Source organism: Garra rufa, chromosome 23 (genome assembly GCF_049309525.1).
Source record: "Garra rufa chromosome 23, GarRuf1.0, whole genome shotgun sequence".
In the NCBI taxonomy this organism is placed as follows: Eukaryota; Metazoa; Chordata; class Actinopteri; order Cypriniformes; family Cyprinidae; genus Garra; species Garra rufa.
In genome coordinates, this window is record NC_133383.1 from 10,392,756 (window position 1) to 10,408,233 (window position 15,478).

The following is a 15,478-nucleotide window of genomic DNA, read 5'->3' on the forward strand; positions in this document are numbered from 1 at the left end:
TAGATGCGTCCGCCATTTTGGAACGGTCGACTTGACGTCATTCACCATACTGTAGGTTCGCAGACCAACGGCTGTTCAGGACTGTGGCATTTCAAATATTCAGTGATTACTAGGGCTGTCCCCGACTATGAATTTTCATAGTCGAATCAGAATTTTCGAATCTTTCTATAGTCGACCGATAGTCGAATCATCTAGGCCTATGTGTGTGTGTGAATGGGTTGGGAGGGGCACGTCAGCGGGTAAAACAGTTTTTATTTTATTTTACACACTGCACACAGCAACAACTTTTAATAAAGCGATCAAAACTGCCTGCCAACTGACAGCCAAACTTATTTAGGTTTAAATAAAAACACAGAACGCGTCTTTTAATTCTAAAAACGCGAGGCGCACAGCACTGCCTTTTTTGCTAAGCAACGACCGAAACAGCTGTCCTGTCAGTCAAATCAAAGGATTATAGCGCGAACGCTCTAAAATCTTAGTTTTTTGCTGTTAAGTAAACTGTCATATTAGCAGAAACCCTAAATAATACAGCTCCTGGTTACCCACGATAGACACCAAAGGTTTCTCCTCCATTACTTGCAGTCTCTGGACTTAAGCAACGGTAAACTTTCGCCATCACAACAGAAGGCCCGCCTCTCCATTCATTCAATTGGACAATGGAAAAGAACGCGAATGACGTTGGGCGTTTTTCCGCTCAGAGTTCAGGCGCTCGGAGCGCTCCTGCAAAAACGCGAGGCGCGGCGGGCGCATAAACAGAGCGCAGAACGCTCACTGCCAACAGAAAACCATTCAAACGAGGCGCCTCCAACTGCAAAAACGCGTTCGGTGTGTGATCGCCGCCTAATCCCTGCCGTCAAGATGGTCCGCATCTCATTATGGATCAGGGCAAGTGAAAATTAAATCTGTCACAGGGGTGGTTAGATTTATTCACAAACACGTTAAAAATATTTATTGAACGCTTCTTTCTTTTCACTTTTGTTTTTTACTGCATTATCATAATCAAAGGCTGTATATAACGTAATATAACCGTACAAAACCAGTAGTTATGTGTGCAATTAGACATTGAGCACCCCCATATTGCCAAAATGGTATGATGCTCGTTTCACCCGCGAAGATTCGACTGTGAGATCGGTGGTCGAATCAGGCTCCGCATATCGATGCATCGAATCTTCGACTATTCGGGGACAGCCCTAGTGATTACTATGGTGATTTACAAAGATCTATGGGTGAATGACGTCAAGTGGACCGCTGCAAAATGGCGGACGGCTTACGTATAAAGGCCCATAGAAACAGTCACTAATGAGGCATCTACGTATAGATATATCGATGGTTCTAACGCCTTGGCAAAAGTTCTTTCCCAGTTGTTTTCCTTCACAGACATACAGTAACCAACTGTTTTTGTAACTGCTGTGTTTTTTTTTTAAACATAAACTTGTGTGTAGTTGACAGTTTAAGCGCAATAAGACATGAAAGAGAACTTAGTTTAGTACTCACATGCTGTGTGACAGCTGTTTTCTGTGCATGTGCTTCAGAAGTTTAAACTAATATGGTTTATTTTAAATATTTTTAATATTTCAATGTGATATACATAATCAAAACCAAACAGATGTTTTTTTTTTTTTTTTAGCAGAGTATCTGATTCCAGGGTACAAGCTGTAAAGGCTACCTTCTACTTCCACTCAAAATGGGCATTTTCAAACTGATATAATAGATGACCCGTGGGATATTTGTGCTGAAACTTCATTCTGGGGACACCTGAGACTTAAATTACATATTGTAAAAAGGGGCATAATATATGGCTACAGGATTAATTAAAGGCGATTGTCGCGCACATTTTTTCAGTAAAGCCAGTTGTGTAATCAGTAGCAAATCTCTAGAAGGTGCTTTCAGATGGAGCAGCACTTACTACACAGAACCGTAGTTCACTCACAAGCTACGCTATATCGTGTTCATTATTTAATCGCACGATTCTGAAATCGAAATAAACAGTTCGAGATAATGGCAGCTGTTTCCGTAGCTTCTTAGTGAAATACGGCTCTGTGTAGTAAATGCTGCTACATCTGAAAGCATGTGAAAATACCACATTTAATACAATGTTTTTACTTTTAAACTGACTTCATCAGTCGAGTGTTTGAAATAAATCCTTCTGAGATGATGTGGCTTCTTGCACAGAATAAGGCGTGCAACATATTTCATTGTATTCTAAGCAGTGATAAAGGCATTCCATTGTTATATACTGTATTATAAGGAAAATAATAAAAAGAAGAACTCAGATAAACCATACATTGTCTTAGTCGTGCGTTTATTAATCACATTGAATCAATGAAAGCAGTTAAATCTTCTGTTTATTCAGCTGCAGTGATCGTGATTTCCTGGGTGTCTTTTTCGGGCGTATTTGGAGTTTTCATGCGAGAATGCGCTCTGGCCTTTGGATGGATTTTCTACAGATCACAGAACCGTGCTTTACTGAAAGATTGCATGACGATTGCAGCTTTTGCTTAATCGTGATTGCGGTTTCATTTCGATTTATTGTGCAGCCCTAGTATAACAGGTCTCCTTTAAAAGATTGTCTATTTGGTAGTCTTGTAAACCAGCCATTCTCAACCATCAAGAAGAGATCCACTCATAGCATATTTTGAGGGGGTCAAAGAGGTTGAAAATCACTGCAAAACAATTTGTAGCTGGGGCGCATCCGGTTGCATTTTATTTTGCGATTTAACCTGACCTCTCTTGCATAGTGCTACAAACATTTTCATTCATCCTTTCTTCGCTTTCGGCTTCTAGCAAGTAAAAAGACTCATCTAATGGGTGGACAAAAAGCAGCAGAAGTGAGAAGGGCAGAAGGGAGCTGTTCAGAAAATGTTATGAGTGGTTCCCTGACACAATTTTTTATCAGTGAGCATCAAAAATATGGCCACAAACTGCATAACAGGCTTCTCAGTTGTTAATGAGTGTTTGTTTTCCTGTTGATTTTAAAGTGACAGAAGTGAGGTTAAAAATCATTGTTAAATTCATCCTCTTGCAGACAGCAAACTGATCTTTCCATTTTTATTCTCATTATAAAAGCTGTGGCTGTGATCCATTAGAGCAGAGTACATTTTGTTTCTTTGGATTTTTTTGAGAGATGAAGGTGTGGAAATTGAAGTATTTTTTAATAAAAGCAACTTTTTTTCTCAGATGAGGGTCACAAGCAGCATAGTGATAGCAGTGATACTGATCCATTTCCATAAGGCGTCTCATTCACGCACGTCTTTAAGGGGTCTCGTTATCAAAGATGCAAAATCATCTGTGTTTGTCAAAGAGACGCTCTTGCAGCCTAATGGACTCTAATGTGGTTATTCATTAATGATCTATTATAATATCAGTAATCGTGTTTCCCGTTCATCATCTGCCTAATCCATCTAATTTCTGGTATTTAAGCACTAATGTGTCTCCTGTTTATTAGCATATGGCTGTATATTTCTTAAAGAGACAGTTCTCCTAAAAATGTTTGCTCACTCTCAAGTCATTGCAAACCTGTATGACTTTCTATCTTCTGTAGAATGGAAAATGTAATATTCTGAAGAACACCTTTGGATCTTGGAGTAAGTGGCAGAATATTGAACTTTTGAGGAAAACTTGGTGTTGCTACATTACAAACAAAAGGTCATGAATTATAGGAGTAGAGATGGGTCATCGAGAACCATCTCTGACAATGAGGTGACTGAGCTACATTATCATATAGACCTTAACTTTTAGGGTTCTTGATTTGCATCAGCAACAGAACTTCATTTACATTGTGGGCGGTTTAGCAGACAGCATAAAAAAGTTGGGTTTGAAATGTTCGGTCTGACTGAATTCAAAGCATTTGTCAGTGCTAGAAGACCTCTAAAGTGATCTTACGACCTTGTGTCACTGTAAACCTATATTACTTTGTTTCTATAGAACACAAAAAGCAGTGTTTGGATTGTACACTACCAATCAAAAGTTTGACAGTAAGATTTGTAATGTTTTTTAGTCTCTTCCGCTCACCAAGGCTGCATTTATTTGATCCAAGTACAGCAAAAAACAGTCCAATTTTGAAATTATTTTACTATTTAAAAATACTGTGTTCTATTTAAATATATTTTAAAATGTAATTTATTTCAGTGATTTCATAGCTGAATTTTTAGCATCATTACTCCAGTCACTTGATCCTTCAGAAATCATTTTAATTTTCTGATTTGCTGCTCAAAAAACATTTATTAATATTATTATGTTGAAAACAGGTTTCTTTGATGAATAGAAAGTTCATAACAGCATTAATCTGAAATGAAAATCTTTTGTAACATTATAAATGTCTTTATCATCACCTTTGATCAATTTAAAGCAATTCTTTAATAAAATAAAACTATACTGACTCCAAGCCTTTGCTAAAAATGCAGCTTTGATCACAGGAAAAAATAACATTTTCAAATATATTAAAATAGAAAACAGTTATTTAAATAGTAAAAATATTTAAAAAATTGTACTGTTTTGAAGTACAAATAAATGCAGGCTTGGTGAGCAGAAGACACTTCTTTAAAGAAAACCTTAAAAAATCTTACTGTTCAAAAACTTTTGACTGGTAGTGTATATGCAGCTTTTTCCAATTGATAAAAAACTTGACTGCTTTTCAAGTTTCAAAAAAGGCCATTAAAGTACACTGCCCTGCATCACATTTGCTAAATATATCCAATACATGCTTATTACTAATTTTGGGGAGCCAAAATTCCAAAAATAGTGTCTGTTTTGCTCAAGCATGTCACACCTTGTGTGCATTTTGGAGCATTTTTGCTTTAGACAACCATTTGTAAGCTAAAGGCTTGTATTACCAACAGAAAACTGCCACAAAGACTATTTGTTTAATTCTCAAGACGATTTCCACATGTATGAATAAATATGACGACATTTCCACTTGTCTTATTTTCAAAGCTTAACATCCTTCAAACATCTCTATTGTGTTTCAGTAGTAATACAGGTCTGAAACGGCATGAGGCAGAGTAAATGATGACAGAATATTCATTTTTTTGATTGAACTGTTCCTTTAAGACTGGATTAGACACACAGTCACACACGCCGACCCGTCCCAGATCTCACCCTTGTAACACCACAAGAGGAAAAACAGCAAAGATTAAGAATTCATAGAGCGTTGAACAGGCTTATTGCCTCACAGGAGCAGGCCGGTGTTATTGCAAAGCCCTTAGGACTTAAAAGTTTCCATCAAAACAAATGGATAAAGCATACAAAGCTCCATAACACTTTTTCATGAGCTCCTCTAGAGAAAGAATAACCAATAAAATGACGCCTACAGCAAGACAAAGCAAAACAACCAAAACACATATGTATATGGCTTTTGCTGGTATAATATTCGAGCTGTCCAGAATGGCCTGTGATATTTTTTTGATTACATTTCACGGGATGACACTTCTTGAAGTGTGGGGTTAATCAATATGCCCGTATTGATTCAGAAACCTGGTAGAGTCCTTAAAGCAAATCCTCATGTGCCCCGAGTCTGTCATCTATTGACGACTGAGAAGAAATGATGAGAGCGATTCAAGATCATCTCTCCTGATTACGGCGCCCATATCTCTGAGGGTCGTAGAGCATGTCTCGGTTATTGCCAAGCTAAACAGTGTAGAAAACTTCCCCTTTAGCCTGAGTGAAATGTGGTCTAATCCTGCTTTTGAGAGCCTCTTCCAGCTCTTGTGAGTCAAAGCAATCAAAAGCCGAAGCAAATGAGAATTCGCTGAAGGGTCCTGATCAGACCGACAGGCTGAATATAAACAAAGCGCTGAAAATATTTACCGTTGACAGTAAGCGTGACCTCCTTCTCTCCCACTCCCACGCGTGGCACCACAGCTCGACATACGTATTTCCCGGCGTCCTCCTGTCTCACTGCCTTTAGTGTCAAGGTGTTCTCATTGCTTAGCACCTGCAAGGTAACAGATGTTCGAAAAAAACAACACCACCACAGTCTGTAAATTTTGTCGAGATCGTTAAAAAGTTTTCTCTTGCTTGTCTTTTTTTTTTTTGAAGCGAATACATGAAGCAGAACTGCATCTATAATTAACCATCACTGTAGTCACAAATACAGCTTCTTTATTAAGTTTTGACTTCATCTCGACATCAGTTGTGCGATCCTAACAGATGACGACCTACACAAACACAATGTGCTCTACTGAGAGTCCATTAGCCCTTGAAACCGAACTGTCACAGCTGTTATCATCATCATCAAAAACAGATCAGTCACGTGTGTGTCGGATACATTCATCACGTCCAGATGGAGAACTCAATACGATTCTACAAATTAGGGATGTGTGCAATTCAAAATATAATTAAGAATGCGTGTTAAATTCCAATTAAATTTGGTGTAGGAAATGGAATGCAGATTTGAAATTTGAATTTAAATGTAAATGTAAGGACGTTTATTGCTTTTACTGTGCACATCTTAACCCTGCGATTGATATTTTTACCCCTTTAACATGGATTTCTATTGAAACCATGACATGAGAATTTTTATGAGTAGTACAGAGTAAATTACGTACGACTCCGTGGCCCCTTTTCATCCATACGATGGTGAGCGAAGGGTTTCCAATCCAAGCGCAACCGAATACGGCATCAGATCCCCGATCCACCTGGAGACTCTGGGGTTCAGCGGCCAGACGGGGCCCAACTAAAACACAAATACATACATATACTCATTCACTTTTGCTATATGCAAAAGAACATTCATGGAAGAAAGTCATGTTTGAAAAGACAGTTTTTTAATTAATCATTTTTTAATAAACTATTCCTTTAGGATATCAATAGAAATGGCCAAAATTATTAGAACACTAGTATTTTCACCAGCTATAAATTGGTTTTAAGTCAGCCATTTCAATTTTTGCTATAATGTGTCAGTAGGAAATATCAGTTTATATTTCCAAACATTCAGTTTGCCAATAATTGTGAGATTTTTGTTGCCACACAGAGATCTGATCTCATCATCATCCAGTCTGTCTGGAATGACATGAAGAAACAGAACAAACTGAGACAGACTAAATCCAGAAGAACTGTGGCAACGTCTCCAAGATGCTTCAAGAAAGCTTCCTGCAAAGCTACAGTACTGTTAAAAGTTTTAGGCACTTGTGTAAAAATGCTGTCAAAACTAGATTTGTTTTTATCAATTAACTTCTAATAACTTAATTAAATCAACATTTGGTGTGACCATTGCATTTAAAGTAGCTTTTGCCCTAAGTGCACCTTAAACATAGTTTTTCAGGTACACTCTTAAAAATAAAGGTTCTTCATGATGCCATAGAAGAACCTTTTTTGTCTAAATGGTTTCATAAAGAACCTTTAACATCTGAAAAACCTTTCTGTTTCACAAAAGGTTCTTTGTGGTGAAAGAAGGTTCTTCAGATTATAAAAAGGTAAGAAAGAGATGGTTCTTTAAAGAACCTCTGACTGAATCGTTCTTTGTGGAACCAAAAATGATTCTTCTATGGCATCGCTGTGAAGAATCTTTTAAAGCACCTTTATTTTTAAGAGTGCAGCTTTGCAGGTAGGTCTCTTGAAGCATCCTGGAGATGTTGCCACAGTTCTTTTGGATTTAGTCTGTCTCAGTTTGTTTTGTTTCTTTATGTCATTCCAGACAGACTGGATGATGATGAAATCAGATCTCTGTGTGGAGCACTGGCTGCTGTCAGACTCCTTGTGCAAACAATAATCTCACTGGATTATTACAATTAATGGGTAAATGAATGGGGGAAAATGTAAACTGATATTTCCTACTGACACACTACGGCAAAAGATAGAAATAACTGACGTAAAACCATTAAATACTAGTGTTCTAATAATTTTGGACACCACTGTATATGCAGCAGTTAAACTCACAGTAAACATCCACGTTACGGCTGATGTTGGTGCTGCCCAGGGCATTGGTGACCTCACAGGACACTGGCTCGGTGAAGAAGGTATGATCAACCAGCACCTCATAAGTGTCTCCCGTTGCTTCTGTGATCATGTTTCCCCCCTTCGCCCATCTAATTATCCATCAGAGACAAAAACAGAGAACGAAAATGAACAACCCTGATGGACGCTGCCAAGGTTTTTTTCCCCCTCCCCAGATCTGCTCTAAAGATCAAAGGCGACAAGAAAGGTATTTTTTCCACGGGCAAATGACTGAGATCATGTCTTATTTGCATGGTGTACTGAAACAACAAAAGCATCCTTAAGAGTGTCTAACGTAATTTTCAGGATGCCGCATGTGTTTTTTTTATTTGGGCCTTTTCATTTTCATCCTGTCGGACGGCCGTGTCTTCTTTGGTGGAAGAATAAAAGAGACACATTAAGAGGTTTTTAGATGCTGCCTCTATCATTGGCACCCTTTGATGCTGCGGTCATTATAGTGAAATGTAAAAAGGAAAGCGAGAAACCACGGACAAGACAAGCGAATGCTGCTGCCCGGGATTCAGATGGAAAGATCAAGCACTAAGCAGATGGACTATTGTTTGCATCTGTGAAGTTAAAGTGGACAGTGTTACAGAAATCAACAGAATTTGGTGTAATCAATGTACTCGACACAACTTTTTTTTATGTTCGGTCTTTTCATCACTTTTATTGACAGCTGACGGAGTGTAACAAAAAGTTTTTTTTCCTGCTGAGCAAAAACAATTTAGCAAATTTTGACATGTCTTGGCAACATTTTTAAATGAGGTGTCAAAAGCAAGGTATATCTTACAATAAATTACATTACTGCAGTCAAACTTAAAATTATTCAGACACCAGATAAAATGTTTGATATTTTTTTACTAGTGGGCGCAGGACACTACAGTTCATTTATGTAAGTGAGGATAGCAAAATAAAGTAAACTGTGACATATTATACCCAAAAATACTTCATACAGTGGACTACGACTGATAAAAATGTACTAAAATTGATCAATTATTCAGACACTTTGATCTGACCATTTTCTGATTAAGTGTTTTTTCTTCAATTGCTAATGCAAGCTTTTTACACCACAGAATGAACAAAATTAAGCATTGCTTTATAATTGGTCAACAAAGTGTTGATAGTTGTGAAAAGATTGTCATGTTAACATTAATTACATATGATACCATTACATATCTACTATCAAAGTTATCTGACATTATCAAGATGAATTTGTTCTGACACAGTTTAACTCTGAGTTCTTGTCATATTTTATTACTATTTTCTAAACTATAGCAAATAAACTGTGATAATGTGAAAGATATTGAAGGAGTCTGAACAAATATTTGGTTTGACTGTATGTGTGTGTTTTCTTGTTTATCATTCATATACTGCATCATTACTTTTTAAAAGTTTGGGTTGATCAAAGTTTTTCAAGTTGATCAAAGAATTGTTTTGTTCACCAAAAAGCTGTAATACTGTGGAAATATTATTACAAATGAAACTGTTTAAAAGAGTTCTGAAGAAAATAATAAAAACATGCTCAAGAAAATCTATTATCTTTTTTCCATGATTCTTTGATGACTATAAAGTTCAAACGAACAGCATTTATTTGAAATAAAAATATTTTGCAACATGGTAAATGTTTCCCTGTATAAGCATTATGTTTTATGTTGATCTAATGGACGTCTTTTGCACATTGTTTTGTCTCAGTCTCATGCAATGGCCGTTTCATTTTTAAAATGACTTGTTCTAAAAATTTCCATTTCGCTGCACTTCGCCTAGTTGCTTTGAAACGGAAGAACAAGTCCTTTGTGAAAGCCACCTTGCTCATTCACACATCTGCTCTCACCAGCAGACAGAACCAAGACTCAAACTTACACTGCCTACATGCACACCAAGGCTCAACGTGTATGCGTCCTGACCCCTAAACCACGGTTCCAACGCTAACTTTCTTTTTCACAGAGTTTCCTCTGGGTTCCTTTGGGGACGGCAGCCTCCATGTGAACTCAACCACATGAGAGAGATCCACACACAGGACAAGGCTGATGGCTTCACCTGTCAGTCTCAAGAGGAAACACTCTGACCAGCTTAAAATATGGCGAGAATGATGAAAAGAGGCCAGGAAAAATTTTCTATCCGCAGAGATGGACAGGTATCCTTTTAATTCAAATGTATGGGATTGTGAACGTGTAGCTAATCCAGTGGCAATTGATTAACCATCAAAAGCGTCTAACATGAAGAGATTACTCTGGATCACAGCGGGTCTCATCACGGATTCATACGAATGACGGAAAGAGCTTATTACATCCTGTTAGGAAAATTCAATTTCATCAATTCCAATGGTGCCAATAGTAAGCGTAAGCTGTTTATGAAATTATTTTAATCCCGTATTTGCTGCTAAAATAGGAAAAAGTGCTGTGAACAATTTCCATGGATCTTTGAAATTTAAGTGATTAACTGTCTTACTTTAATTTAATCAAGACCCAGAGCAGTTTGAGAAATTACAGTGCCCTCCTGCCAGAGAGGCACTTTCTTTGGCTCAGATGAGGCTGAATCTTGACATATTCAAAGATAAAAAAAAATCCTTTGTGTTATACGCAGAGCTGTGACAACTTTATCTCGGAAAAAAGGCATAAGAATAAAACAGTAAAGTAACCACAAATAAAAGATGTCCAAACCTCAGCCAGAAAGACAAACCGTGCTCTCAATCCTTCACAATACACAGATCAAATCCATGCGTTTGCTGTTTTCTTTACATAATTCAACAGCGATAGTATACGTGCAAACCCTAGAATATAAAAGAATCCTCTGAAGGTGTAAGCCGATACAACACCGGAGGAAAAAAGAAATTGTTTGTTTTTTAAGATGCTGCAGGAGGGCTGTGTGATCCACCGCATTTGGAATTAAAACGCTGGGTGGTACGAATCGTCCCCGCCAAAACAAGCAATCAGCCACGTGGACGCTGATGCCCACCGATGCCAAGCTGCAAAGCCACATGTTCACATCAAATGTTCGACACGCCCAACAGAGCATCTTCCATTAGACACTTCAGAGGTGACAAATGAGGATAAGACAAGACAAATCACCTACGCCAGAACAAAGCCGCCAACACCAGCGCTGACAGAAAGCCCCTGGAGGGACACGAAGCACATACTTTATTCACAGGCAGAAAAGCGACGTGTCTGATTCCATCCATTCACGCCCCACTTTTCCACTCTGAGAGTTCAAGAAAAAAACAAACAAACAATCGCAGCTAGAATTAAACGACCCTTTCTCTTTTGCTCTTGTCCATAGCAAGGTTGTGGCTATATTTTTGTTCACAGTGACTTTCACTCTTTGTGATGGCTTCACATTTCAAGGTGTTATTTTGGTGAAGAGAGGTCTAGGTTTAGGATAAATGAAAGGCCACATTCTTTGAAAGGAAAGAGCAGAAGTCTTTATGTGATTTTACTGTCACTGTGAATTTCACACACACACACACACACACACACACACACACACACACACACACACACACACACACACACACACACACACACACACACACACACACACACATATATACACTGCCTCACTGCAACAATGCTGTGCTTTCTCTATTGAGTCCAGCACACTGGCATCATAAATGGCAGTTGTACTCTCAGCAATCTATGTAGTAGGGATGTCTCTGAATCCACATACCGTGTTCTGAAAGGAAATGTCACATACTAGGGAATAAATACAATAAGTAATGCTTTCTAGTTTTCATTTTGTCAATGAAGATGGCGACGAAAAATATTTGTTAACAAACTTTTTTTCTGTGACTAAGATGAGACGTTGACGCGCTAAAACGAATATCTGATAGGGATGGGATGATAAGTCGTTGCGGCACAAACTGAAATCGATTTTGCGATTTCCGAACACGTCGCAATTCTTTCTCAAATCGATTTTAAGCTTAGTTTTGAACAGCAGATGGCACTGCTTGCTTTAGAAACAGCCGTGCTCTGCTTGTTTCCAAATCCTTACACGCACTTAAACCTAAAATAGGCTGTGTTTCCATTAATCTTGCTTCATAAAAGCATTCTGAGCCAAGGTAAAATTACATGACTCAGCCGAACGCACAAGTCAACACTCTTCTTTGTGAGCATTTGAGTGTGCAGATAAAAACTAGATTAGAGCAGCATCTGCTGTTAAAATCTAAACTCAGAATCGATTCCAAAGAGAAGCTCGATGCATTTGGAAGATCTCAGAATCTATCCACGAATCGATTTATCGAGTATATAAATCGCTTTGGATGCAGCTTGTGTTGGACGTAGGGTTGCCAAATCTGCATTTTTTCCCTGAAATTGGGCTGATTTTAACCTGTTGGTTAAAGGTTTGAAATATTGCATAAATTACATTTGACTGAAATGCTTGTTTTGTAACATTTTGCATTCTACCTATGATAAAACTGGGGTAGATATAAGTTTTGTGAAGGATGGCCACTGTGGTAGGAAACTTTTTAGCTGTGTTTATGATCAATTTGTATAACAGTGAATGTAAAATATGTAGTTTAGGTATGGAAATGCTTTTGTATTTTCGAAAGCTAAAATCTGACCTCTAATTTTGAACAAATGTGAGTGAATGATTCAACGACTCATTCACTTGTTTCATTCCTGAATGAATCAGCGTTTGGAAGAATTGTTTAGGTAAATGATTCAACCTCTCACTTATAACGATGTTTCATTCCTGAATGAATCAGTGTTTGAATAAATCGGTTGGTTGGCTGAATGATTGAGCAACTCACTCATTAACTCTTTCCCAGGCAAACACAGAATTTTCCATTATTCATGAGACAAAGCTTTTTCCTGGGTTTCCGCATTATTATTCCGCATCCTCTGAATGAGTCTAGAATGTGCCAATCAAAAACATAGAGGAAGATGCAGAAATGTGTGATCTCATATGCAAGCACACGCATATAAAAAATAATGCGATCATCAACAAAAAACATCATATGAATGAAAACTGCCTAATGTTACAGAGTGAAATATCAATCCAGGAAGTGGTAAATGACTGTGCAAGCTTTAGGAGTGTTGATGGAAGTGATCTACACCATCTTTGCTTTAATAATAGTACTGAATATGATCCAGATGTAGTATTTGATGAAAATGCAATTTTTTGCTTACAATGCTGCTTTTTTATAAAACCTACCTACATTCAAGTATTTATAAAAGAAGAATGCTTAAAGCTAGAATTAAACAGTAGTAAGAGACTAGTAGAGGGTCTGTTCTTTATTTTGTTGTATTGTATGTTTTAGATATTCCTAAAACAAAATAGGCTACTCTGGGGGCCATTAAATTTTAGTAAAAATCCTCAAAAATGCTGGTGGTGCATGTCAACTTTTTTTAAAAATGCTGGTGGGTAAAGAGTTAAGATTACTCCTGTCACCTCCACACACAAACACACAGAAGGTAGGTATATTTGGTGATGTTTATTATGTACAGTGCACGCTCACAAGCAGGTGGAACAACAGGTAAGTATGGATTGAGGCAGACGGATCTTCAAGTACAATCCAATAGGTAAATACCAGTTCGTCAGCAATCACTAATATGAGCGAAAGTCACTTCCCTTAGAATGCTGTGTGTCTTGTGTCCGTAGGCACACAAAAGGATTCAAACGAGGGGCGCAGGAAGATCAGTACGAGGAGGAGAAGATCCATAGAAGAGTGTCCATGCAACTTCGATTCCAGCCGGTGAGTGAATGAATGAGGTAAGTATTTAAAGAGAGTGGGTGATTGCTGGTGCAGGTGACGGTAATTAGAAATCTGGTGATGGTTCACGTGTGTGGTGCGTTGGTGATTGGTTGGGCGGTGACGGATCGTGATGACTGGGGCTGAGGGAACGTGCAGAGGGTGTGACAACTACGTATTGATATATTGATTTTTAAATTTAAACAGAATTTTGCTAAAAAAATATTATTTATATAAAAATTAAATAATATTTAAATAGTAAATATTATGTAAAATAAGTGTCTATTTAATGCCAATTAATTTCAATATTTAATTTCTTGTATAAAGTGGGGTTCAAAAGTCTGAATGTACACTGAAAATATGGGATTCAAAACTGAGACTGTTGTGACTTACAATTTTCAAATATTATTCTGCACTATTTGTAGGTCACCAATCAAATCATGAAATTTATGACATTGATCAAGCTCTCCTTTTGTACAAATGGGGTACAGAGTTTTTCATTGAAACATAAGATGTTCTCAAATCATGTTTGAGAACACCATCATCCAAGATTTGTCTATTGTCATTAATGCAAAATGGGGAATTATATTTAATGCTAAGTCATTTAAAATGAAATACAAATTCTTGTCTATTCTATTAACTCAAATTAAGCTTAGAGTAAAATTTGAAATAAAAAAAAGAATAGGTAAAAATGCTACTTTTGCGCCCTACTGTTTAAACATCAGCCATTGAAAAATCCATCGAGTCGATCACGTCACGCCAGATTCCATTAGACATAAAAACTGCTCTGCGAAATTATGAAAAGCCATGAATGAAAAATACTCAGGGTCTTAAATGGCCATCATGACCGGCGAACATAAAGGCTTTATTTCTGCTAATTAATTTACAGCTTCACTAATCTCATTTCAAATGCCACAGGAGGACAGTGATGGGTTTTATTTCTGCGAGCGGCTGGACCGGACGCCTCTAATAAGAAACATTACATTTTGTCATACAAAAAAACAAAACAAAAACAAAGTTAAATTAATTTCCATATTTATGTAAACAAAATGAACATGAATAAAATATTGGCTAGTGAAAATAATCCTTCCTCTTTCTAGTGAGGCAGCTCTAATCCTCTCAGAGGAACGGTGTAATGCCCACAGGAAATCTCCCGCAATCAGTAATGACTTTCTTCGTAATTAGTTGGGCTTCTGTGTTCCTGCAGTGTGAATTCAAATGCTGTGTTTCTCCAAGAAGCCAGTCTCCATGTGGAGAGCTTCCTCGCGCTTGATTGATGATTTCATGACATTACATTTGGCCGAGGGTTCGGTCTGTGGCACAGCGTGCATCTGAAGCCTGCTGCAGTGGGTCAAGGGACAGGAGACACACAGTGTCCTCTGAGCTTTGGAGATTCTTTGTCCAGCTGGCTGAAGGCACAGGCACAAGAGTCTGGTATGTGCCGGTCTGTGTTTCTTCTTTAGACCTCTCTGTCATGAATAATGTATGAAACTCTGATGGGGCGGCAGGTGAGATCATCTTTCGCTCTATGCTGATTAAAAAGATGTTATGTGTGACACTGTCTCTCTCTTTATGATGAAGACTTTCCAGTGAAATCACAAAACAAACTGCAAACAAACGTGTTCCTGACCAACAGGTTGCGTCCGATACAGTGGCGGTTTTCAAGATGAAATGATCAAAAATAATTGAGCACTTGAAAGATTCCTTTTATAGTTGCATAACATTATTAATTGTTAAAGTTAAAGTAAGATTTCTTTCAGAAATCACTCTAATATGCTGATTTGCTGCTTCAGAAACATTTCTTATCGTTTTTGATGTTAATAACGGTTGTGCTGCTCAATATTTTTGTTGTAACCA

At 37.7% G+C, this 15,478-nt stretch overlaps 1 protein-coding gene across 1 annotated transcript in view; it reads right to left on the minus strand.

Moving 5' to 3' along the window:
- Positions 1–15,478, minus strand: part of kirrel3a (kirre like nephrin family adhesion molecule 3a) — a 177,062-nt gene that overhangs the window by 22,820 nt on the left and 138,764 nt on the right. Inside the window, exons 7-9 of the mRNA XM_073829707.1 lie at positions 7,876–8,024; positions 6,546–6,673; positions 5,806–5,932 (exon numbers count right to left, since the gene is read on the minus strand). Coding sequence (XP_073685808.1) covers positions 5,806–5,932; positions 6,546–6,673; positions 7,876–8,024 — 404 coding nt within the window. The remainder of the gene's footprint in view (positions 1–5,805; positions 5,933–6,545; positions 6,674–7,875; positions 8,025–15,478) is intronic.